Below are 24465 nucleotides of genomic sequence, written 5' to 3' on the forward strand. Positions count from 1 at the left end.
TCGCCTTTCAGGCGTCCTGAGTTGAGGGGAGGGGAGTGAAGGATGCAGAGGTTCTGGGATAGAGACAGACAGACGGGACTCGGGAGTATGGACATGCTTGATAAGGGCTTAACTTTAGCTTCGACTTTGTTTTTATAGGTGCAGGGGTTCAAGACATGAGATACATGCCCTGTGACCTTTGTTTCGATGGCTCGGTTCCGGGTTGTGTGTTGCCTTCTTGCTTGAGTGCGTTGTTTGGATATCATGACGCCCTTAGTCACGTTCATGTCGTCTCAGTACTTAACTTGGTCGTAGATGACAACATCACAGTTGAATTTGAGCAGATGACAACATGACAGCTGGGGTTGGCAAGATGAGACACACTGGCAGTGTCTTTCATTCTGCATTTGTATTCATCTCCTCCGTCCTTTGCTTGCGCGATCTTCAGTCTGAATATATTTTGCTTATGGTATGGAGGGATGATGAGAGCCTGAATATCAAGGAAATGTGCCCCGATCTTGATGTACCTGAACCGCACCAACGCCACCTCACCGACCCCCAGTGGCCCTTGAATAAATCCCTCCTTGTACCTCTCTGACTCTCCTCTCCACCACAGACTCAGAGTTTGAATGAATTCGTACATATGGGATATTATACTACTTTGTACTATACAGTAAACAGACAGGTAGCTGAACCCGAACATGCCACCAACAACGCTGAAGAAAAAAAAGAGAATGAAGCAATGCGACCACACCCTCTTCTTGTGGGCCATAATACACCGATGAACTGAAGCCCAAGGGAGCAAGGAACCCGGGAAACAGTAAGATCAACCCCCCGAAAACACCACAATAAATGAAAATGAAAAGAAATTAAGTGCAAAAGAAGGTTCAGCATCTACCTTACCCCTCCATCTCCTCATCGCCGCCATCACCATCACCAAAAACTGAACACGAAGATGAACAAGACGAAGACGAAGACGCCGCAACCTCGTCAAGCAACCTTCGCAGCCCAAGCGCCTAGCTCGCGGCCGTCGAGGCGCGAAGAAGATCCCTCCTCGCTCTCTCTTCCTCCTCCTCATCCTCGTCCTTATTCTCGCCAACAATATCATCATCACCTTCATCCCCTATCACCCTCGCTTCACCACCACCGACACCAACGACGCCATCTTGCCGGGGGAGTTTCTTTCTCTGTATCCTTTGCATGGCGGCGGCAGCGGCGGCGGGGTTCTCGGACCAGTGCCGCGCGATTTGCGTTTGGACGATCACCACGCCCACTCCAGCTCCCGCTCCCAACCCAGCTGCTGCTGTTGCTGTTGCTGCTGATGGTGATTGTGATGACGAGCCCAGGGTAGCAGGAGAGCTGCTGCTCTCGGGAATCGTCCGGAGCTCGACGGCTTGTTGTTTGCTGGATGATGGATTCGAGGAGGAGAGGGATCGTGATGATCCGGTGGTGGTGGTGGTGGTGGTAGTTCCTTTCTTGTGTTTCTTGCCGCCATTCTCGCTGCCTTGCGGCGCGGATGATGCTGTCCTCTCGGCCCAGACGCGCGTGGCGACGCCCAGCTTTTTGGTGTTGGCTGTGGAAGAGGAAGGGGAGAAGGGGGACCACCATGACCTTTGTCTGTCGGTGGGTTCTGCGGAGGTTGGTTGGGTTGGTGGCGGTGGTGATGATGATGATGATGATGATGATGATGAAGGGGCGGTGATGTCCCGTTCAGAGGAACCGGGTTGCGCTTCCTCGTCGTCATGACTTTGATGGTGATCCTTGTGACGGTGGAAGTGCGGCAAGATACCTCCCAAAGAGGGTAACTTTGTCGGCAACCTGGCGGACGTGGAGGGGAGGATGGTGGAATATAACGGGTTCCTGGCCAGCGGGGATTGGGCGGCTCTTTCGATGGAGGCTGTCGCGGCATCGATCTCGTCGGCGGAGAGGTCTGGCCAGGGGTTGTTGTGCTCTGCTACGGTGGGTATAGTTTGATTGGTGCCTCCATCACCGGAAAGCGGGGTTTGAGAGGATGTTGATGGTGGGCGGTGGGTTTGGCTGGTGGAGGAGGGTGAGATGTGTGCAGCGATGGGGATAAGGAGGCTGTCTTTGCGTGTCGAGGTGGAGGTTGAGCTGCTGGTAGGGCGGTGGTTAGTTTCGGCAACAGTAGAGGGAGACGGGAGAAGGGGAGGAGGACGTACGTGGTGCCCAAGTAGCTCTCGTCGGGGCTGCGCTTGGGCTTGAAAATGGACGGCCAAGTCAGGCGGGACTCGCGCTCCGTGTTCGGGACGTACTCTTCGCGCAGCCTGGGGAAGCAGAAGCCCAGGCCGAGGAAGAGCAGCGCGGTGCGGTACATGTTGATGGCCTCCGGGGTGGTGCCGAAAGGGATGAAAATGGCGATGGAGCCGATCGAGGCGACGTAGACGATGTTGAGCTGCGCGAAAGTCAACTTGTCCGAGGTGGTGAAGGAGATGAAGTAGATGTTGTAGGGGTCCGGGCCGTAGTGGGACGCGTCGAAGTCGTAGGGGCGGTCCCAGGGGGCGCCCTCAATGATGTGCACGAAGAGCATGATCATGATGAGCGGCAGGACGATGATGATGACGACCAGCGTCATGAAGTACAGCTTGACGCGCACCCGGTGTTGCCGGGCTGCGGTGGCGCTGTTGGTGGTTGGGAGGACTTCCCGGGTGGTTCTGTCGATGTTGCGGTAGCGGTAGAAGACGAGTCCTGGAAAGGGATGTTAGTCAAGATACTCCATGAGAAAATGGTGGGAGGTCAGTTTACCGGCACAGTATGCTGCAAGGATGGCGAAAATAGGGGTCGGGAGGAGGAAGAATATCAGGTACATCCAGTTGGGATAGTAGACGGCAGTGCAACCGACCAGAGTGGCTATATTATAGCGACTGACGGAGGCAAAGTACGTCAAGACGACCTGAATGGCTGGGAGCGTGAAGATAATGAGAGCCGAGATGAGACGCTGGCGACGGACCTCTCTTCGGGAGGGCTTGTCGGCAGTGTGCAGCGAGACCTTGGAGGCGAGGCCGCGCATGACTTCAAACATGCTGATGTTGAAGGCTGTGTTGAAGGCGAAGTAGGTGTAGGCCTGGAAGTCGCACCAACCGTAGCCCACCCACCAGTCCTTGACGTTGTCGTCGCGCCATATCAGGGAGTTGATGACGGTGGTGAAGTTGACGATCATGAGCATGACGCACAGGACAGTGCCAGCAAACTCGCCATTGCGCCACAGCAGGCGGGCTGGAACCCAGGTCACGAAGAGGGACACGATTCCCAAGAAAACGCGGAAGAAGAGGTTGGCTTGCAGGGCGGGCGTTGCATAGGGGGGCGGGGGGCCCATGCGCTCTTGAGGGGTGGTGGTGAAGTCGAAGACATCCCACTTGCCAGGGGCTGCTGTGGTACCGTTGAACGAGTCCATGGCTGCGGTGTAACCCTTGAGCCGCAGTCCTACAGAGCCTCCAGGACGGTGAAGATTGGGAAAAGATGGTGTTGACGAGAATGAAGAAAAGGTGCAGGTGAGTTTTCGAGGAGTTTGATGTTGACGTCTTTCTCAGTCTGCCACATGAAGCCGAGGTGGCGAGGTTTCTTGTGGGATTTGAGGTCGGCACACACGCTCAGGAAGTTTGAAGAGATGGACGGGAATAAAAAGTTGAAGAGAGTTCATGAAGTCGGACTGCGTCAGAGCAGTGGGATGAGCTGTCTCATCCCACATTGTGGTTATTGAGTTATTGGACTGCTAGTTTATTCAGGGAGAAGGGCCTATTGAGTGAGCTATCAATTGTCTCGCGGCATATGGTGATGGTGGAGATGTGGGTTGAAGCAATGGACCAGGGGTTATTGCTGAATAAGAGGCTATTGAAGCTCTATTCAAACCCCAAAAAGGAAATCCTCGACCGTGGTGCAGTGTTGGCGCCGCACACCTCAACAAAGACCAAACACAGCACCTCGACGACCTGTCAGCTGCAAGCAGCAGTAGTAGCTTTTAAGGAGCACAGAGGAATTCGATGCATCGTGGCCGAGGCTGAAGCAAACACCTGAGGTTGGTATGAATGTCGTGTTTGTGTTGTTGCATCAGGTAATGTCTGTCGTCTTGGTGTTTGTTGATGTGAGCTCACACTCCGACCATATCACAAGTTAGGCTTATACTCTTCATTTCTCAGTTTTCCTAGCAAGCAGGTATCAGTGTCAGCGCATCAACATCGCAGTGCCTACCCAAAGGTTGTCTCAGTCAAAATTATGCACTCGACGTGATGGGGACGTGATAGGGACGAGGAGGTGCAGGATCGAGGCTTAGGCCGCGGTGTACACCGACAAGAAATCAATCATACTCGAAAGATGCATGCCGGCAAATGCAGATGCCGATCTACACCATCTGGCTCACTTCCAGGTTGTCTTTCAAGATTGGTTGATGATGACACGGCCTGGTGCTGACTTACACCAGGAATTACCCTTTTGGGCAACTCATTGAGGCTGGAGATGCATGCGCCACACTTGAGGTGGGGTGAAAACGGTTGAAACCCCGCACAAGCCACATGAAATCGCGTCCCGCAATCAGTCGCAATCATGTCTGCAAAAAAATCAAACGCGACAGCTGCACCTCCTGCGACTCCCGCTCCTCCGTCACATTCCGCCATTCTTGTCCACACACCCCCCGAACTGTCTCACCACCCCAATCCCAAGCAGTTTACTCCTCAATCAAACCAATCTTCAAAAAAAAGCCAGCAAAATGTCGGCCTTCCTCCGCTCCCTTGCCCGCCCCGCCTCTGGCGTCCGTGCCTTCAGCACCACTGCCCAGCGCGGCGTCGCTCGTATCACCATCATTGGCAACCTGGGCGGCACCCCCGAGCTCCGCGCCTCCAGCACCGGCCGCGAGTACATCCGCTATGCCGTCGCCAGCTCTTCTGGCCCTGTGTCCAACCGCACCACGAGCTGGTTCAATGTCCGTGCCTTCGTCCCGGAGGGCCCTCAGCGCGACTTCTTCCTGAACCTGCCCAAGGGGTACGTTTTTGTCTCTCTCTCACCAGGCCAGCCCAGCCCGACCTTCCTCTCGAGTCTGTAAAAAGGGAAAACTGACTGTCCAACTAACCCTTCAGTTCCCTGGTTGTCGTCGACGGTGATGTGACTGTCAACAACGTTGTCGATGAGGCCGGCAACAGCCGCCAGGTCGTCAGCGTCGTCCAGCGTATGTAGCAACACTTGTTGAATACGACCATTGGTTCACGGATTTATGACTGACGACTCGCAGAAAAACTCGAAGTCGTCCGCCGTCCCAACCCGAACCGGGGCCAGGGCGAGGAGGAGCAGGCGCAGTCTGAGTAAAAGTGTTTAGACGTCTGAGCCGAGTTGAAGTCGGCTCGGCTTTGCTTGGGACGGGGGAAAGGGAGACGAGGGAATGGTTCACGACTTCAGCAACGACCCCTCTTGTACGGCTCATGACTGTCTCTGTTCCTCGTGTTTCTTTAGACATGTCGTCTGGTCAGGACGCTGCTGCGTCAATGGACCCGAGACATGTCGTGTACTATACATACGCCTTTTGAGTACGATACCAATGCCCAATTTGTGTGTGAATGATATCTTAACGGTCAGATCCTCCTGTGGCTCTTCTGTGTTGACGTCTTGTTTGTTTATGTTTTCCGTTTCATTTTTGTTTGAAGCCTATTTTTCCGGCGCTCCTTCTTCCGGTGCTTCCTATGCTCCGTACTCCCCCACATATGCCAAGACCAAGCAGCTCGTCAGTGCGGGACAGGCTTGGCATCGAAATTTGGATCGTTATCGCTCTTATCGGCCGGGAGATTTCCGGACGCCGGACGCCGCATCGACTTCATCTTTTCTTCTCTTCACTACCCCAACCCTTTACCGCCTCACTTAGCAGCATGACGATGCTGTGGCTTCCTAGAGGCCTTAGCAGGCCAAGGCGGCGGCAATTACAGCCATTATTCGGAACAAAAAGTTCCTTTGCGTGGAAGAGGACCTTTGCCTCTGTCGAGTCTGGGTCGAGGTGAGAAGCCCCAGAAAGACCCGACCTGCGATGCTTTGCGCCCAGTGCTTGTCTAACGTGAATTGGAATCTGGCCAGGCCATTCGATGTCATCGTCATTGGTGGCGGTCATGCAGGTGCCGAGGCCTCCGCCGCTGCGGCCCGCCAAGGGGCGCGAACCGCTCTCATTACTCCCTCCGTCGAGAACCTAGGTGTCTGCTCGTGTAACCCCAGCTTCGGTGGCATCGGCAAGGGCACAATCATCCGCGAGATTGACGCCCTCGACGGCCTTGCTGGCCGAATAATCGACAAGGCCGGCGCTCAGTTCAAAGTCCTGAACCGAAGCAAAGGCCCTGCCGTCTGGGGTCCCCGCGCCCAGATCGATCGCGCCCTGTATAAGAAGCACATGCGCGAGGAACTCCAGTCGTACCCGAACCTCTCCCTCATCTTTGACCGAGTATCCGACATTGTCATTGCCGACAATTATGACGACCCGAATGCCGACGGTGCTCGCAGCAAAATCACGGGCGTGCGCCTCGAGTCGGGCGAGGTGCTGCCCGCGAGCCAAGTCATCATCACCACCGGGACTTTCCTCGGCGGCGAGATCCACATTGGCCTCGAGGCCTACCCGTCCGGCCGCATCGGCGAGCCGGCCACCTTTGGCTTGAGCAAATCGCTGCGCGCGGCAGGCTTTAAGCTCGGCCGTCTCAAGACGGGCACACCTCCGCGCCTCGCCAAGGACAGCATCCGCTGGGAGATTCTCGAAGAACAGCCCGGCGACGACCCGCCCATGCCTTTCAGCTATCTCAACGACGCCCCAGAGGTGCGCAACCAGCTCATGACCTACGCCACCTACACGAACGAGGCCTCCCACGACATTGTCCGCGCCAACCTGGACAAGACGATCCACATCCGCGAGACGGTCCAAGGCCCGCGCTACTGCCCATCCCTCGAGTCCAAGGTGATCAAGTTCGGCCACCGCAGTCGACACATCGTCTGGCTCGAACCTGAAGGTTTCAACACCGACGTCATCTACCCCAACGGGCTGAGCATGACCATTCCCGCCGAAGCGCAGTTCCAACTCCTCCGCACCATCCGCGGGCTCGAGAACGTCATCATGCTCCAGCCGGGTTACGGCGTCGAGTACGACTACGTCGACCCGCGCAGCCTCAAGCGGACGCTCGAAACCAAAGCCATCCGCGGCCTCTTCCTCGCCGGCCAAATCAACGGCACGACGGGCTACGAGGAGGCCGCGGGGCAGGGCATCCTGGCCGGCATCAACGCGGGGCGCGCCGCCCGCGGCCTCGAGCCCGTCACCCTCTCGCGCGCTGACGCCTACATTGGCGTCATGATCGACGACCTCGTCACCAAGGGCGTCTCGGAGCCGTACCGCATGTTCACCTCGCGCTCCGAATTCCGTCTCTCCACGCGCCCGGACAACGCCGACGTCCGCCTGACCCCGCGCGGCCGCGAGTGGGGTGTGGTGGGCGACGCGCGCTGGGCGCGGTTCCGCGACGATGAGCAGCGCGCCGAGGACCTGCGGCGCATCTTGCGCGATACCCTGCTCAAGCCGGACGCGTGGAAGGCGCTGGGCGTGCCGCTCGAGGTGGCGCCGAGCCTGTACCCGCACCGCATCAACGGGCTGGACGTATTCCGCCGCAAGGGCGTCACGGCGGACCATTTGATCTCGCTCCGCGGCATCCCCGGCCTCGAGTCGGACGAGGCGTTCCCCCGCCGCATCCGCGAGCGCGTCGCCATCGGTACCATCTACGAGCCGTACGTGCTCAAGCAGCAGGCCGAGGCGCTTAAGCTTAGCCGCGACGAGGACCTGCGGCTGCCGGGGGATTTGGATTATGATGATATTTTTGGGTTGTCGATTGTTGAGAAGACGGTGCTGAAGGAGGCAAGGCCCGAGAGTATCGGCCAGGCGAGGAGGATTGAAGGGGTGACTCCTGCGGGGCTGACGCGGTTGTTGGCGTATGTGAGGAGGGGGATGAGGAAGGGAGTGTTTGAGAGTGGTGTAGAGGAAGAAAGGATGGCAGTGGTGGACGGGTTGGATGTGTCGGGTGTGGAGGATTTGGAGGGGTTGGATGCGAGGAGTAGGGTGGAGGATTTGAAGGCTTGAGGCTTGATTATCAACCTAAGGATGAGGGTTGATTTGTGGTTATGTTCGTGGTGATTTTGATGATGGATGTTTGCGGTGTATTATTATGTTTGTAGGTTACCTGATGGTGTTGGTAGAGCAGGCATTTTTGGGGGTTAGCTAGAATGTCTCGGCGTTGATGGGAGTAGGTGTTTGGGATGAAATTTAAAACATGAATTTGATATGGGCAATTCACCCTTTTTAGCATGTAGCTGACTGAATAGATGTGGTTTATGTACATGGTTGTTCTCCCTCCAGACGCAAGGCCGGGCGAGTAGACGGATGAGGTGGTTGTTTGTGTTCCGGGAGGTTGCCCATCTTGCCGAACGGTGCTTTCGGCGAAGACAGATGAGAATCAGGGTGCTATCACTACCTGCATCTGGGGTGAGCGGATTGGGTGACGCATTGTCGTGGAGTCCAGCGCGGCAACACCGGCCAGGCAGCAGGTGCGAGTTAGAGTGAACGGTTGGTGGGATGCACTCATCTTGCCCGTTGTTTGCCTCTGATCCTAGCGGCTGAGGGGCGAGCAGAGCACTGGACAGGACATTGACGGTGCCTTGATAGAGATACTATTCCAAGTCCCGAGTCTCAGTGTGCGCGCGCGGACGTCGACTTGTTGGTAGTAGCCAGGCATGACGATGATATTGATGATGATTAGTTCGCATCTTTCCTCGAACCATCCTTGCCATCCTTCCCGGCAGCGGCGTTGTCAGTTCCGTCCGGCTCGGCTGCTTCACCTCCTTCCTTCGGCGGCGGCGGGGTCAGGATCTTGACGGCGTCTTTGCTGTAGACGTAACTCGCGCCGCTCCAAATGGTGGTTGTGGCGACGACATAGCTGTCATTGAACTGTCAGCTTCCTCTGTCCCGAGCAGAAAAGAAAAATGAGACTTTGATGGATAAGGCACTCACTGCATAACCCCCAACACCCCCGCCATTTCCACTCCAGGAACCACCGGCGCCAGCGTCGTCAAGCCCATCAACCCGAGCTGCAGAGCCGTGTTGACCTTACTAATCATGGTCGGCCTGACCTCGGCCGAGGGTAGCGAGAAGTCCCAATACCTGGCGAACGTCTTGGGCGGGGGCAGGGAAATCCAACGATAATAGACCGCCGAGATCGCTAACGCCACGTCCCGGCCGAGGATAATCACGGCCAGCCACAGGGGGAGCGCGCCCTTCATGGCCAGCGCGACGGTAAGCACTGTCATGAGCGTCTTGTCCGCCATCGGGTCGATGACGGTGCCGACGACGGTTTTCAAGTTCCAACGCCGCGCGATCCAGCCGTCCAGGGCGTCGGTGAGGCCGGCGTAGGCGAAGAGGGCCAGCGCGGTGGTGTGGTAGTCGTGCAGGATGCAGTAGCCGATGAAGGGGGCGGCGATGAGGCGGGAGAAGGTGAGGAAGTTGGGGAGGGTGTAGATGTTTTCGTGCAGGGTGTGTTTGGCTTTGGTGATGGCTTTGGGGAGGGCCTCGCGGAGGGGGCCGGTGAGTGTGGCTTTGGTTGGGGTGGAGGGGCTGTGTTGGTTGTTAGTGATGAGAGGCAGGGAGCGATGTTGTAATGGATGGTCTGACCTGGAGTCGCGCTCATCTTTTTGGCTGGTGTATGACCTAGGTGTTGCGATGAACCATCGTGCTTGTATCCTGGTTTCGACTTGACCTGTCCATCGCAACCCGGAGCCCAGGGTTGCCGAGGATGGCTGATGCCATTGCCGGACATAAGACAACGACCTCACACCGTCTATCCTCTTTGTGAAGCACTCCAGCCCTTGGAGCCCCGAGCGCAGGCCAGCGCCATGGCGGAACTTGGCAGACGCCCTTGTGAATGAAGATAGCATTGTGATTCTGACTTGACTTTTGGATTCTTGATTCGTTTTGATTCACGGCCACTAGTTCATGGGATAGCAGTGACAGGGCTTGAAGCAACAACACACGTTCAATTCGAAGCTGTGTGGCCCTGGATTGCCTGCCAATTGCGCCCCGGTAATGATGTGTTGAACAACGGCCACCTGCTCTGTTTGTTGAACTCTAGCGTTCGGCGGTTCCGGTACCCGGATGTCCCGGAGTCAATTTGACATCCAACCTTTGGGTGATCTAAGACGCCGGTAGATAGGCCGTCACAAGGTGGCTTTGTCCAAGATCAATTGCCGAGGATAGCGTCGAAGTGAATGAAGAATCGTGCCCGGGTCTTGAGATTACTCCCTCGCCATGCTGAGTCAAAGCAACCGCCCGTCGAAAGACAATTGACCAGAAAGAGACAAAAGCGAGCGGCAGAGACAACGGTGAAGTCCAAAGTCGGCGTTTTACGGCGTCCTGGGCCGGGGCCGGCGTCGAGACGGGGTCGAATCAAGGACAATCCAGGGCCGGAACCATGCGACAGGAAGGAATGACGTTGACTTCGGCTCTCGTCCCACTGCAAAAAATCAGGGTTGCAGTGGGGCTCTTGCTCCGCGTTCCTGCCCGGCCCGGCTTGGCGTTGCCCCACATTTGCCGAGGCCGGGCCAAGCCTTGCAGGTGTCCGGTGATGTTGCCTGGTCAGCAGGACGGTGGGGATTGATGTCAGGGGAGGTAAACAAACCCCTGAGTTTGTGGTCGGTGGCATGTTGGATTGGTGGTGAGCCAAGAGGAGAGCAACCATGACTTGAGTGATTCATGAAGTTTTGTCTGGTTGGATGTGGCATGATTTCAGTTGTGTCATACATCCTACAGTAGTGGTTGCGACAACTGTTGATTATCTGAGTCCCAGTTTGCTGCAAGCAATCTGGTACTCACTCCTATGTGGATGACTGAGCCTCTGTCTCCAACATGCCTTTATGACTCAACAAATGATGATTGATTAGGACCCATTTTCAGCGTCACGTATGACTTTAGTTTTGGGTGTATAAATATTCCCATGTGTTCCGCACTCCTGGTTTGGCGCAGGATGGTTCACCAATATATAAGCCCGTGGAGTTGGACGAGGCGAACACGCACAGCGTCTCGCGGGCACCGTTCTTGCTCATCCCGCCAAATAAATTACCTACCTTATGCATTGTATATATTGTTCAATAAGAAAAATCTACTGAGTAATCCTCTTCCCTCGTCCCGGCGCCGAACTCCCAAGCGGTTCACAACCTAATGTGATCCCAACCCTTACCGGTTTCGCGGACTTTGTCGGTCAAGTCGCAAATCCCATTGAGCTAAAACGCGAAATCCATCGTTCCACGGTTTCGTTGCAACAACAGGAGACGCAGCGCTCCTGGTACACGTCGCCACCCAGGGGTTAATTCCCCTGTGGATGTCAACCCCAACGGACGGTGGGAGAGTACGCGACGCTCATTCAGAGCGGCGCTACCTTTGTTTGTGGCGTTGACGGCCTCAGCACAATCAAGCGGTGGAGGGACCCACTGAACTGGATGGTGGGCAATCCGTCATATTCTGGCTTCATCGCTACGACAGGGGATGCGGCTCTCCTGGTACACGCCGCAGTGCAGGCATCTATTCCCCTTTGGATGTCAACTCGCACACCGTGAGTTTGTCACGCAATGTCTGGGACGGGGGAGCGAGAAACAAACTTGCCACGGCTGCGGATTGAGGAATGGATGACGTTCCATCCCGAGATCACGACGGGTATTCGCTTCTTGTCATCGTTGTCTCTCGTGAGCGCAAGCACAGACCCTGGACTGGAAGGGATGGTGCTTTTCCCGCACCTCACGACGACTCATCAATCGCCCCTCTCCAGCTCGGCCAGGATGGGACAATGTCCTGCACCGAACGATGACTTGCTTGCCGACGATCTCTTGAAGCATCGTCGCCCCAAGGCTGTTCAAGATTGGCAACACGACGGTGGACTTATCTGCGCCTTCAGTTCCAATTCTAAGTCTTGGGATTCAGCGGAAATTTTCAACGCCCTCGAGAATGATGTGGAGAGAATCAACAGGTTTTGAACGACCAGTAAATTGGTGTTGGGGGGTTGAAAGCTGCATCGGGAATTGCATGACGCTCCTTACCTCCATCGTCATGATCATATTATTCGTAGGGCTATACTACTCGATCTATCGACCGCACATGATATAAGGCCAGGAACTCGCCGAGGCTCACAGCGGTCACAGCACTGCGGAGGCTCCGCAACCTCAAACACTACCTATATACTCCGTTGGTAAGATGAACACAAACTTGTCACGCTCGAGGTTGATTGCCAGTTTTTCATGATGTCTGATATATGAGATACAATGAGACTAACAACGCGTTTCTTTAGGCCAAAAAGATATCCCACCTTGGGCGCACAAGCGCGAAGCAGCAAGGGTTGATCAAAAACGGATTTCATTTGAGATCCAAGGACAGCACTACGATGTCTTGAATTATTACACCTATGGACCCGTCATGAATGGCAAGTCCTCGAAAACTCCAAAACACACAATGTGACCACTCTCTTTCACTGGGTTCGTAGCCACCACGGGGGATGCTGCCCTTCAGGGGCACATTCCCCTGTGGATGGATACTCCAACAAACGCCGTGTACGCCGCCCTCGTCCAGAGCGGTGCAATCTACGTCTATGGAGTTGACAGAGCCAGAATTATCAAGCGCTAGCACGACCTAGCCAAGTGGTCTGACTGCCGGACGGTCGGTCAGACAGGGCTTTTTTATCTTTATCGCGAGATCTCAAACAATCCCATAGAACGCCTAACACAAGCTGAGATGGTAAGTAGCCCAATCCCACTCCGGAATCCGCTGCTTAAACCTGTGTTTGGGAGGATGAGATGTTACCTTCGGATTTTAATCGTTAATTGATCAGCCTGGCTTACAGGAGGCACCGAAACCGCAAAATGTCAAGCATGTCACCAGTCACGGATGCCGGATATGCCCAGGACAAACATCGACCGATAATGCTTTTATATTCTGAATTATGGCCACAGGGCATCTCCCAGAGCCTAAGCAGGGCCCAAAACCGCAATCTGCGCGTGGTCACAGGGGCCTACAGGGCTACACCCACCTATACCTTAGAAACCGAGGCCTGGGTCCCCCCCTTAGACCTCTACCTCAACAAGCGACTCGCGGACTTTGAGAAGCGAATCCAGCAGCCAGACCTACCAGGGGGCAAGAAGCCTGCAGAGATCATAGCCAACGCCTGTGCCAGGCTCTACAGGAGGTTCAGGAAGCCCAGAGGTAGGAGGGGCGCCCAAAGGGCCCAGGGACCACAGGAGCCCACAGAGGTCGAGAAAAGGGCTTTGGAGGTGGCCCGGTGGACTAGGGGCAGGCCGGCGGAGGAGGCGCTACGGGAGGCCTGGGAGGAGCGGTGGAAACAAAGGATTCAGGCACAGGGCAGGCGGCCTGGGAGGCCGGCCGACTGGGACCCCCCCGATTCCCTATTCACTGATAGAGCCCTGGCTCGCCACCAGGGCCTGACCAAGGCTCAAAGCTCCCTACTCACCCAGGCGAGGGCAGGGGTAGTAGGCCTTAGGGGCTACCTTTTCAGGGCTAAAGTCCCGGGGGTCAACACCCCCCACTGCGCCTGTGGGCAGGGCGAGGAAACTGTGGAGCACTTGGTGGTTTGGTGCCAATACCCCCCAAGGCCTAGACCCTGGGACCCTCGGGCGATTCGGACCCGCCTGGACCTCTACTACGCTCTGCGTGGCAGGGGCGCCAGAGCCCAGAGGCTTGCAAAGGGGGTGGTGAACTGGCTTCTACAGTCGGGGAGGCTCCCAGAGTATAGGCTAGCCGTGAGGCTAGACCTAGGCTTAGGGGAGGATCCGGGCTAGCACCGGCCAGGGGGCCACAGAGGGCCCCCAGGCCGGCACTGGCCTAGCCACTCTTTTCCTTTTCTTTTGTAGCTTTTTGGATTCCTATATCTGTGGTTCTAAAGGAGGGTTACAGGTTTTTCACCCGGCCTACGGGCACGGTTTCCTGTATACTAGCCGAAGAAGGACCGACGAGCCCTGACCAAGGGCACAGCGGAGTAGGAGAAATAAATAAATATTCTGAATTATTATTCCCCGGGCCAGGCGGCCCTCCAGATCCTCCCAGTCGGCTAGGCCTCGCTGGTCAGCCCCCGGATGTCAGCTCCCAGTCGGCCCGCCCGCCCGCCACAAGCCGTCCAACCACTTTCCCAGCCCAAAGCCGTTCAGCTACCACTCCAGCCTGCCCACTCGCCGCCCCCTCCGGAATGGATACAACGAAGTCTGACGTTTTTGGAAAAGACACCGTAAGTATCGGCCACGGCTGCATGGAGAAAGCTCAGGTTGGCTTACACATTGTTTCAGACATTCGCATGAGGTGCGTCGTGGCGCGGTCGGGAGACGATTAAGCATTGGCGGGGCATCGGCAAGTGGACGGACCGCCGCGCATTTACACAAACCGGATTCAACATATATAGAGAAACAACAAGCAAGCAATCCTGCTGAACAGATCACGCCCGCTAGCGGTGAGATGGCTTTCTTGTCATCAACTGGTTTGCAGGCCTCGGAAGTTGCCGGCGAAGGAATCGTGCTTGCTCCGTCGACACCATGATTCTTGAACACACCACGAAACCGTCCCCAATGCTATCGTTTCTTTCGGGAGTGGGTACGGGTGGTCCGCACCGACCCACCGTTTTATGGGCTCCTGGTCTGAGCACCGGAGGCTAAGGAGAACGGTTTCCTCAAGCAGAACACATCTGCTGGCTCTCCTCCTGGTTTCTACCTTCAAGGTCAAGATCACAAAAATATACGGCAAATGGCCTCCTAAAGCAAATTGTTGCGTACCCTGTGAATAGGAAGAGCTCCAAGATTCTTAATCATTCAGCAGTTATGGCCTCACCCTGGGCCATTTATCTTGGTCGCTTCAAATTCCCTGACGGGACGGTCTGCGGACCCCTCGGAACGTCTTGAATTCGATCGCGTGGCCAATGTTATCTAGGGAGGCTATAAAACCTGGCCCTTTTCCCGGGCCTGCGGAGGTTCATCAACTGGTTCTCCTGGGATGTTGGATGCCAAAGACCAGCCGGGCTGGAAAGCAGGTAAAGGTCCGGACCATGGATGATCGCGGATGTTACCTGGCTGATTTTGTCGCTATATGGTCGCAGGCGCTCTGCGTCAGGCTTTTGTATGGGCCCGCGTCTTTCCGCGGGAAAAAGAAGGCGTGAGAGAAGAGCGGCATGAGACCAAGAATCATGTTGGGAGCAATAGAGGTTCAGGCTCTGGCCTGAAGATGACGATCCCAGTCACTCTCAACGAGTAGATTGCTTGGACTGGAGTGACGTGCATTCCGTTTAGCAATGGACGGACTTCAGGGCTGCGACGATGGTGACGACGACCAAGAAATGCGGAGGAGGATCCCGCGCACCACTAGTGTAGTGTAGGTATGAAGGCAGACGGGAGGTCATGGCTGGCTGAAATGTGCGATTCGGACCATGGTCACATATGAAGCTCAGTAATAAAGGACTTGTTGTACACGAACCATTGAGGCGGATTGGAAGTAGTAATAGCTTTTGTCACAACAAACACCCAGAGATGGCGAGACATAGGTATTGGATTGGTTCAACGGAACGTTAGCCGGTTGTTGGGTCTGGAGCCACCGCGAGTTGAGAGGGATCTTCCGTTTTATTTGGTCGTCGAGTTCGTCAGGGTCACTTCCGAGGTGAGTCTCGAGAAAAGGTTCTAAGACAGCGCGATTGATCTGTTACAGGTTCTGGAAGACCTGTTAGCAAAACCAGAAACCAGAAACTAGATGCCAGTAAGATAACCAAGACAGAAATCGAATCACTGAGACAGAGGCGAGTACGGTATTGATCTGAAAATACACTTCAAACGCGGTCGGATAGAACAAGTCAGGTCTATGGTCAGGGAGTGACTCTCCGCTGCGGTCTGGTGGATTCTGCGGCAGCAGGTGACCAATTGTCATAGACGACGGAGCAGTGGCATCGAACGTCAAGATCAGTCATCAATCCTCAGTCCTGCGGTTATGAGGGTCGTGGGGGCCACTGAAGGGCGATGCTTTTCCAGGCACATGGCCAGAGCCAGTGATGCTTGCGAAGAGCTCAGGGCATTGGGGAGATAATCTGGAGAGAGATGAGGTGAATCAGTCTTGCCATCGGTTTCTGTCCCAGATCCTCGACTTTATACAATACAACTACAGAAGATCCAATGAGTGAAGAATGAAATATCGTCATCCCATGCCAATCCCGAACCGAGTAAGAAGATCCTGTCCAGTAAACTCCAAGCCAAAGACATAACTTAACTTGCCGATGGGGAGTCTTGAAAAGCCAGAGGAAAGAAGCCAAAGGAAAAGAGAAAAGAAGAAAAGAAGAAAAGAAAAAGCGATGATGTGAACGTTCCTCCAAATGTGGTGTTACACCACTCCGCTCAGATTTTTCCCCTGCCTGTCTCCCAATCCCCGCTTAGTCGATATAATCATTAATGTCCTCGCCCATAAATCCCATGAATGGATCCTCGGCTCCCGGCCGGAATGCCAGGCGACGGAGCTCTTCAACCGACATGACCCTTTGGTGGCGGGGCGGTGCTGGAGTGAGGGCGAATGGAACGACCTGTGGTGCTGCCTGCGCCGGAGGGACTGGTGGCTGGTTGGGTTGAGGCTGCGTGGCCAGAGCCTGGGTCGCGCTGGACTGGCTGGGGGCTGATTGACGAGCGCGAGCCTGGCTCGGGGGAGGTTGGCGAGCCGGTGGATGGCTTGGGGGTGGATGGTTGGTGGGTGGATGGTTGACCGGTGGCTGACCCCCGGGGAGCTGGATAGGCAGGGCGGGCAGGGCGGGCGGCTGGATGGCCGGGACGACCTGGGGGGCCGCTTGGGCCGGGGCGACCGGCGCCGCAAGCTCCGGTGCTTGCGACCACATGGGCGTTTGCCAAGCCGGCGCCACACCATTGTCATTAGCAATTGTGTGGCGCCGGTTGGCGCGCTGCGCCCAGTAGTGCGCCGGGAGCGCAGCCGCTGTTATCCCCGGCCAGTTCGGGGTGTGACGGGGACGTCGAAGTAACCCCCCCAGGACATCCGCAGGACAGTAGTAGTTGATCACGCAATATTCCCGCCCACCGATGTCGAAAGAAATCCGTTTCTTGAGAAGCCCTTGTCGCCTCGAGTTTTGGGTGCCGAGATGGAGCCCGAGTAAGGGGCCCAGCATGTTTGACTGGGCTTGCTCCGCGTTCTGGGAGTGTTGTCAGCAAACCGAAACTGCTAGCGTCGAAGGTCTGGGTATATGAACCCAGCATCACATGGACAAATGACCAATATTATCAGTCCAGATTTGTCCTGGGACTATCTGTCTCAAGACACAAGATCATGGGGTGGGATTAGGTTACTTACACGTTCAGCAGGTGTAAGCCGCTCGGCAGCATTGCTTGCTATTTCTCTGTACAGGTCAAAGCCACTTTGTCCGACCGCTCGGCGGTCGGACCAGGCGAGGTTGTCACGCCACCGTTGTATATTTGTGAAGACGAATATTGAGCCACTCTGTATGAGGGCATCACGCTCTTCTTTCGTCATTGGCTGAGTCCAAAGGTTGATCTGACCAGCTCGAGCAGCCTCAACGAGTAAGGCTGCGTCCACGGTTGTCGCTATAAAACCGTGGAATGAAGGTTGCCGCATTGTTTCCTTCCTTAACGATCGACCTGGCTCGTGGCAGTCAGTGACGAAGCCCTTGAAGGCAGGCTTGCCATGAGGTCCGGAGCCGCCACGGGGTGAGAAAATACTTGCAGCTGTCGATTGAAAGATGGTCCGAAGATGTTGAACTTGATGTGATCCGAGAGGATTCCTCGCCTGAAGGTGTGCAGCGGAAAATCTGAACTTCCGGTCGTTGTTGTGTTGCTGGAGTCGACTTCGATTCGTTGTTCAAGAATTGAGTGGAAGGCTTGTGCAAGGCAATGGAGAGGTTCGAGTCAAGATGGTGCGTTACTGAAGAAGAGGCCCGTCTCTCTTGCCTGAAGGTCGGGCGAGGCAGTGAGCCGTGACGGCGGAGCTTGTGATTTGAATCAGTGAAGGTGAATGTGGTGAATTGGTCGCAGAGAGGTGGCCAGTCGGTGGACGTGTGTGACTGGAAAAGGTGCACAGCAAAAGTTTTGGTCGAGTAAGGAGTAGGATATTTCTTCCGAAACCAGGAGCAGAAATTTTGGGAACCAGATCACTGAAGTGCGCCAAAATTTGGAGTTATAGAACCTAAAGATGCCGGTTTTTGGGGTCTGCCTTCCCCGCCGGCCGGCCGACCTTCCTTTGTCTTTTCATTTGAACAAAATTATTACACCCCATTCTCATCATATTTCCCTCTGTCCCTCCACGACCAACACACATTTTCAATGCAAACAAGCGGCGCTTCACTTCAAGTGAAGCGGTCTTCAGTCAGATAACGGAGACTGTTAGAGTAAGCTACTATAGATAGAAGGAATTGACGCTGCGTCAAAGATCATTGCCCAAAATACAGTAGATATAACCCCTCCAGGTCTGGAAGAATGTGTGTTGTCCTTGGCTCGTCGCGTGTCCTCTGTGCCTGAACGTGTCCAAGCTGACGATGTTCCTGATCAAACCCGTCAAGACAACAAAACCTCCGATCGACCATCCCCTCTTTCCTAATTGGGCCATCTCTTCTGTATGCAAAGACGCATGAGGTCGTAGTTCAGGAGTGTTGCTCCGAGCGCGGGGGTTGCCAAGTCAACTGACGTCGACCAAGATGAGGCTCTACAAATCTTGGCGCGGGCCGGTCCGGCGCAGGGTTACATCCCGCCCCACTCATGCCACAGCTTTATTTCAACATCACCTGGACAGGGGTCTGCACCACGCTTGGACACCGACCTTCTTGACAGGTGATGCATGCTGAATAAACTGCAACTACGGCCAAAAGTAATCATATAATTAAGATACCCTGATCCTTGCCATGATTGAAAATGAGCGGGCTTGGGCTGACACAGTCCCGAGCGCGCGACAAGGGGTGGTCCAGCCCCATCTTGTGTCGCAGGGTTGTGCTGTTCGCGGGTGCCTCCATTTTGGCTCAGCGAAGATGGTGGCTTTGGAGCAGTGACAGTGTGCAGAAAAGGGCTGATTAAATAGAGAACGCTGACAATCTGTAAGCAGGGCTGAATCGTAGGTTGGCTTGGTACCAAGCGGTCTATCGCGACCACCGACACCGGCATGACGAGCTCGGGAACATGACTGAGTGGAATAGAATTGGAAATGAGAGGTGATGAAGAATTAAATACCTAATTTGCTGCTCCAACATCCCGAGAATCCAAGCTCTCTTTCTATCGTTTGGGCAGGTCGCGTCCCATGACACGTTTGCTCTTCTATTGTATGGAGGAACGGCGGTCTCCCCGGATGGTTGCCCAGCAGCAAGATGACAGCATTCGTGATGTCAGAAGCGCGTCATCCGGCTTATGATACCAACACAGCCATTCAGAGGTGTATGTTTACCAGATTAATGACGACGGGTCCAATTGGAGAGAAAGAGGTCTGTCATGGACTCTCCGCTGCATCATGGAGTGATGATGAGTCAACCATGGCTTGCTACTTCCATGTGGTGATCCCAAAGGTCCCAAACCGGTGGGAAGATGTCTGGAGTTTTCATGGCAAACTGAAGTATTGAGCATGTTTGGTGACCCCCAGACTCATGCTGTAGACACGTAGATTCTTGGATAAAGGGCGTTAAGAAGACCTGGTTGGTTCCCTCGTCGTGTTCCAGACAGCTCTGCTTCAAGGATTGCACACGGTCCCGCGCTACAATGGATTATATCCATGGGGACTCTTGGACCATGCTGAGAAGGCAAGGACCAGTGAGGGATCCAGTCAAGCTTGTGCGATGTCTCGTTCGTTGGCCTACTCCGGTACGAAGTGTCCCAGAGAGGGGACTGGTCTGAGCTGAGACCACACGGGATTGAACTGCATGGGCCATCGAGATAAACGTTTCCAGACGATTCCGAGAATTTCGGCCCCCCAAGCATGCAAGGCAGTGCCTAGGGCATCGGTCTTGTCTTGACATCAATTGGGTTGTATGCAACATGTCTGGATGGGCATTCGATATCTTGGGATGGGAAAAGCTGGTGGTTGGATCGAGAGGGGCCGTCCAGTTTTGGGTTTTTCAAGACGCGCTCCTCCTGACCAGGAGAAAGCCTTTCCTCTTCTACCTCAGAGAACAAAGAAGATGGAATGGCTCGAGCGGGTCAGCATGGTGTTCAGTTGTTAGGTTCTGGCGCGTTGCCCCCCACAACGCAGCAGTGTTCACACAGAACCTAAGAGTCCAGATGAAGTCTTAACCGGCGCCGGCGCCGGCGTGGTCGGTATGTCCATGCACTGATGGGGCTAAATTCCCACCGCGTCGCTGCAACTCTTCTCCTTCTACTTTCCTTTCACCACCACCAGAAATTGGCGACAGCACACTCTGATCTCAACGAGATTGCAGCCCACTTCTCCTTCTCAACTGAAGCAATAACTTCTTGACTCAGAGCCTTCTCTCAGAATTCACTTGTCAATCATTAGCTTCTGAACTCGCCGTGACTTCTCACAACTCACGCGAGTCGCTGCACCGACTTCCAAGCACCTCGACCTCCCACAACCAACCCCTGGCTGTCACCCAAGGCGCCATCAACCCTTGGCTGCTCGATCCGCCTCAGCGACCTCTCGATCCACCAGACTCTTATTTCTCGCCCTCGACTCTCACAGCAAGGCGGGAATTTCCTCGACTTTGCCTACCGGCTTTGCAATCGCTCAGTCACCACCCACAGCCAACATGTCCACTCATCCCTCCTTCTTCGGCTTTGTCGCCACCACCATGGACGCGGTCATCCTCATTGAGGCCGCTCGTTACGGGATCATTACCACCTTTATCCAGACTCCCGACTTCGACACAACCCCGCACAGCGGAGCCATCTTCGTGGTCGTGAAGCAGGACGGTCCGGGAGGACTCAACCGTTGGCGGGACTCCCGCTCATGGACAAACCGCCGCCCCATGGGCAATGGATTTGACCTGTACCGCGAAGTCTGCAAGGCCGGTGACGCGCCCATCTCACCGGAACTTCGTGCCTTCGAGCTCAACAACCGGCCGCAGCTGTACCCGGTGCTGGGGGCTCGCGTTGGAATCGCTGAGGCCAAAGAGAACGGCTTGCTCAAGAAGACCCTTTCCTTTGACTTCAACGGCTACACCTTTATGGTCGTCAACTACTACGCCCTGGCCGATGTTCTGTTCGATAGGCTCCCACGCCCCCGCCACCTCGCCATTGGCTTGACGATCCGTTATGACCAGCTTCCGACGACCTACTGGAACGCACAGTACACCGCGGGCGGCCACAAGAAGCAGATGCGCATCGTTGACGACGGCGGCGTGCTTCCGGCGGGCTGGTTCTCGGGTTGGTGGAACGCCCCGGAAGTCCAGCACCCCAACCTCCCTCCGAACAACAACGCTCAGTAGAGCAATGAAGAGAACGAGGGCGAGAGTTGAGAGATGAATGACCAGGGACGGATGGAATGATCAGCATGGGACTGCAGGATGTGGACAGGATGGAAGATGAGTAGCTGATGGGCCTGACATGGGAGACACTTGGTTGGCAGATGGGGGACGGTCTGGTCTTTTATGATGGATATTGTAAGAATAGTATAGGCTTGAGGTCTGGTAGCATGTGGAGTATCTCCGGGACACGATGGTATCACGGTGATGGATTTCCTAACAGATGATTTTCTCTTCTTTTTACCACATTTTCTCTTCTGTCGTTGGATTGATCATATTAAATCTCGGGTCACTGCAATTCCTCTTCTTTCTCTTTCCTTCCCTCCACCCAGAACTGACTAGAAGTAGGGTCCGATTTTCAGAGATCAGGCTCAACTTCTGCCCCGCTTCGCGTACACTTACCCCTTCTTACTCAGGCTACCGACCTGGAAGTTTTCGACCCTTACCTCCTCAACGATCTCCAACCCATTGACAATTTCTCGAAGCCGACGCCTGCAAGGGCCCTCGGCCGGTTGCTTCGCCAAAACTCTCAGCCGACGGTCGCAAAGTTCTCAAACCTTTCTTCCTCCCTCAATCAGGTCCAGACCCTCAGCGGTCCACAGGCGGTTTCTTCACCCTGTCAACCAGCCTCAATCCATCACCGCGTTCCGGTCTGAAGCCCTCCTCGCACGCCTTCTGGCACGCCAACACCCTTCGCGGTAAAGCAAGCAATTCATTCAACCTGTGAACCAGCGCCGACCGAAAATGGCCACCATCATCCCTTCGTTTTTCGGATTCATCGCAGCCACCATGGATGCCGTTATTCTCATCAAGGCGGTGTGCCACGGCGTAATCAACGCCTTCGCCCAGGCGCCCGACAGCCACAACTTCGACACCACCACGCAAGGCGGCGCAATTCACATCGTTGAAGGGTGGCCTGAGCAACATCAGCCGCTGGCGTGACCCTGCGAAGTGGAGCGACCGCCGGTCGCTTGGTAACCACAGCTTCGACATCTATCGAGAGATCTGCCGCCCTGGCGATCAGCCAGTTTCCGCCGCGCAACTGGTAAGCACCCTTACGCAGTATCTTCTTCCAGATAAGACCATTCTAACTTCTCCAATAGGCATGGGAACTCTCTATGCGCCCCCAGCTGTCCCCCCTCACGGGACCGCTGGTGGGACTCGCGAATGCGAAGAATGATGGCCTTTTCAAGAAGACGGTGACTTTCACCGTAGCCAACCAAGAGGTTACGGTGATCAATTATTACAAAGTCAGCGATGTCCTCGCGGGCAGGCTTCCTCGGCCTCGCCATTTTGCTCCCAATCTCACCCTCCAGCTCGCCATGATCTTGTCCGATTACTGGGCCCCGTACCTGACCGCCAGCGGTTATGCCGTTAACATCAAGATTGCTGATGATGGCGGACTGTTTCCTGCCGCTGTCGTGGCGGGTTGGTCTCGCGCAGAGGGTCGAGCACCCTAGCGTGAGTGCCAATCAAGACAACGACGATGAGGATGAGGATGAGTAGACATTAAGGAGGCGATCACCAGTGGGAGAAATATGGGGCACGAACTACAGGACTGACTGTTAGCCTGAAGGGAGGATGACAACAGGCCGGGGGATGGGTGGGGCATTCGCCAGATCATGGCATGTGCGAGATCGACCCGGGGGCGCTGCTGAGTTGCCTTATTTATGTCGGATACTGTATAATCTTATATGCACCCTGAAGTCTGATGAGATGGGAACTTTCTTGTTTTCACGTCCTTGGAGCACTGGTGCGATAGCTATCTTCATCTCTTGATTCTCTTCTCTCCTTACCACATCTTCTCTTCTTATATGCGTTGGTGGTCCAGCGCGCTTCATAATCAGCCATTCGTCCAGGCGCCTAACGCCGAAAACGCCAAGCTCCTATGTCAGATCAGTACAATCTTTGTGATCTTGAAATGGGGCCTCAGCTCCGTCAATCGCTGGCGGGATCTGTAGACCTGGATGGATCGGCACTCGTTTGGGAATGGATTCAACGTCTACCGTTGAACTCTGCAAGATGCCGGACTCTTCGACGTCCATAGTTGAATGGGTAAGTTACCTCTTAAGTTCCCATTTCTCTCTGAAGCAATACTGACGTTGATGTTTTGTCCTAGACGATGGAACACCTTCTCAGTCCCAACCTGGGCCCCTTCATGAGATCCTGGGTCGGTCATCACAATGCAAAAGAGAACAGTCTGATGAAAAAGACCATCTCGTTCGACATTGCCGGTCAGAAGGTGACAGTGGTGAACTATTATCGCGTGGCCGACGTCGTTGAGGGCAGGCTCCCCAGGCCCCGGCTTTTGTCACCGGGCCTGCGAAGGGTTATCAACCGGTTTTTCCGGGACTTTTGAACGCCAAAGACCACCCGGTCCGGAAAGCAGGGAAAGGTCCGCATCGTGGACGATGGCGGACGTTCCCCCGCTGCTTCCGCCTTTGGGTGGTCGCCGGCCACGGAAGTCCCAGAGCCGGATGATGAGGCCGCCGACGAGGAACTTGATCATGAGCTGATGGATATCCGGGAGGTTGGGAGATAATGGCACACATGCTGGTCTTTCCTCTGTTGGACCTGGACTCTCGAGGATGCTGACCGAGTCAGGGAAGTAGTGCCCCATGAACGCTTCCGATTGCTTGACGCGATTCTGACACACAACTCTGGCAGCCCAACGGCGTCCGGCCCATCTACACGGCAAGTTGATTGTTAGTGGCCTTTCTCCCTCGCTGCTGGGCAAGGTCAAGATGCTCACACTTGAATCATGAACAGCCGGCACACTGTGCCGATGCTTTATTCACTATAAAGATGGCAATTTCTACACGTCGACAGCATGACAGCTTCCAATGTCTGGATTGTTACCCACTTCCACAGTCATTTTTCTGTGGCTGTGTTGCCTCCGTCCCCTTCCGGACACTGCACGATCCCACTGCCTTGATGTGGCACTCTGCTTCAGCAAGATTGTTAGGCTTACACAGACAACATTCGCCTA

General features: G+C 55.1%; 9 protein-coding genes across 9 annotated transcripts; 6 read left to right on the forward strand and 3 right to left on the reverse strand.

Moving 5' to 3' along the window:
- Nucleotides 1–995: 995 nt before the first annotated feature.
- Nucleotides 996–3391, reverse strand: VTJ04DRAFT_510 (uncharacterized protein; the record flags this gene model as incomplete). Its single annotated transcript, XM_069363179.1, has 3 exons — nt 996–2094; nt 2160–2685; nt 2743–3391. 3 exons carry the CDS (start codon nt 3389–3391, stop codon nt 996–998), a joined length of 2274 nt encoding a protein of 757 aa, XP_069223120.1.
- Nucleotides 3392–4699: 1308 nt separating this feature from the next.
- On the forward strand, nt 4700–5292 carry VTJ04DRAFT_511 (uncharacterized protein; the record flags this gene model as incomplete). The annotated part of the gene is made up of 3 exons (XM_069363190.1): nt 4700–4971; nt 5067–5155; nt 5219–5292. 3 exons carry the CDS (start codon nt 4700–4702, stop codon nt 5290–5292), a joined length of 435 nt encoding a protein of 144 aa, XP_069223121.1.
- Nucleotides 5293–5846: 554 nt separating this feature from the next.
- VTJ04DRAFT_512 (uncharacterized protein) lies at nt 5847–8074 on the forward strand (the record flags this gene model as incomplete). Its single annotated transcript, XM_069363201.1, has 2 exons — nt 5847–5971; nt 6049–8074. 2 exons carry the CDS (start codon nt 5847–5849, stop codon nt 8072–8074), a joined length of 2151 nt encoding a protein of 716 aa, XP_069223122.1.
- Nucleotides 8075–8746: 672 nt separating this feature from the next.
- VTJ04DRAFT_513 (uncharacterized protein) lies at nt 8747–9921 on the reverse strand (the record flags this gene model as incomplete). Its single annotated transcript, XM_069363212.1, has 3 exons — nt 8747–8927; nt 9002–9601; nt 9659–9921. 3 exons carry the CDS (start codon nt 9919–9921, stop codon nt 8747–8749), a joined length of 1044 nt encoding a protein of 347 aa, XP_069223123.1.
- Nucleotides 9922–12948: 3027 nt separating this feature from the next.
- Nucleotides 12949–13821, forward strand: VTJ04DRAFT_514 (uncharacterized protein; the record flags this gene model as incomplete). The annotated part of the gene is made up of 1 exon (XM_069363223.1): nt 12949–13821. One exon carries the CDS (start codon nt 12949–12951, stop codon nt 13819–13821), a length of 873 nt encoding a protein of 290 aa, XP_069223124.1.
- Nucleotides 13822–16436: 2615 nt separating this feature from the next.
- Nucleotides 16437–17174, reverse strand: VTJ04DRAFT_515 (uncharacterized protein; the record flags this gene model as incomplete). Its single annotated transcript, XM_069363234.1, has 1 exon — nt 16437–17174. One exon carries the CDS (start codon nt 17172–17174, stop codon nt 16437–16439), a length of 738 nt encoding a protein of 245 aa, XP_069223125.1.
- Nucleotides 17175–20762: 3588 nt separating this feature from the next.
- Nucleotides 20763–21440, forward strand: VTJ04DRAFT_516 (uncharacterized protein; the record flags this gene model as incomplete). Its single annotated transcript, XM_069363245.1, has 1 exon — nt 20763–21440. One exon carries the CDS (start codon nt 20763–20765, stop codon nt 21438–21440), a length of 678 nt encoding a protein of 225 aa, XP_069223126.1.
- A 780-nt stretch (nt 21441–22220) lies between these two features.
- VTJ04DRAFT_517 (uncharacterized protein) lies at nt 22221–22936 on the forward strand (the record flags this gene model as incomplete). The annotated part of the gene is made up of 3 exons (XM_069363256.1): nt 22221–22379; nt 22429–22521; nt 22580–22936. 3 exons carry the CDS (start codon nt 22221–22223, stop codon nt 22934–22936), a joined length of 609 nt encoding a protein of 202 aa, XP_069223127.1.
- Nucleotides 22937–23498: 562 nt separating this feature from the next.
- On the forward strand, nt 23499–24018 carry VTJ04DRAFT_518 (uncharacterized protein; the record flags this gene model as incomplete). The annotated part of the gene is made up of 3 exons (XM_069363267.1): nt 23499–23531; nt 23596–23805; nt 23863–24018. 3 exons carry the CDS (start codon nt 23499–23501, stop codon nt 24016–24018), a joined length of 399 nt encoding a protein of 132 aa, XP_069223128.1.
- Between the last annotated feature and the right edge of the window lie 447 nt (nt 24019–24465).

Source organism: Mycothermus thermophilus, assembly GCF_041956435.1.
Source record: "Mycothermus thermophilus strain CBS 625.91 unplaced genomic scaffold VTJ04scaffold_1, whole genome shotgun sequence".
NCBI classification, from domain to species: Eukaryota; Fungi; Ascomycota; class Sordariomycetes; order Sordariales; family Chaetomiaceae; genus Mycothermus; species Mycothermus thermophilus.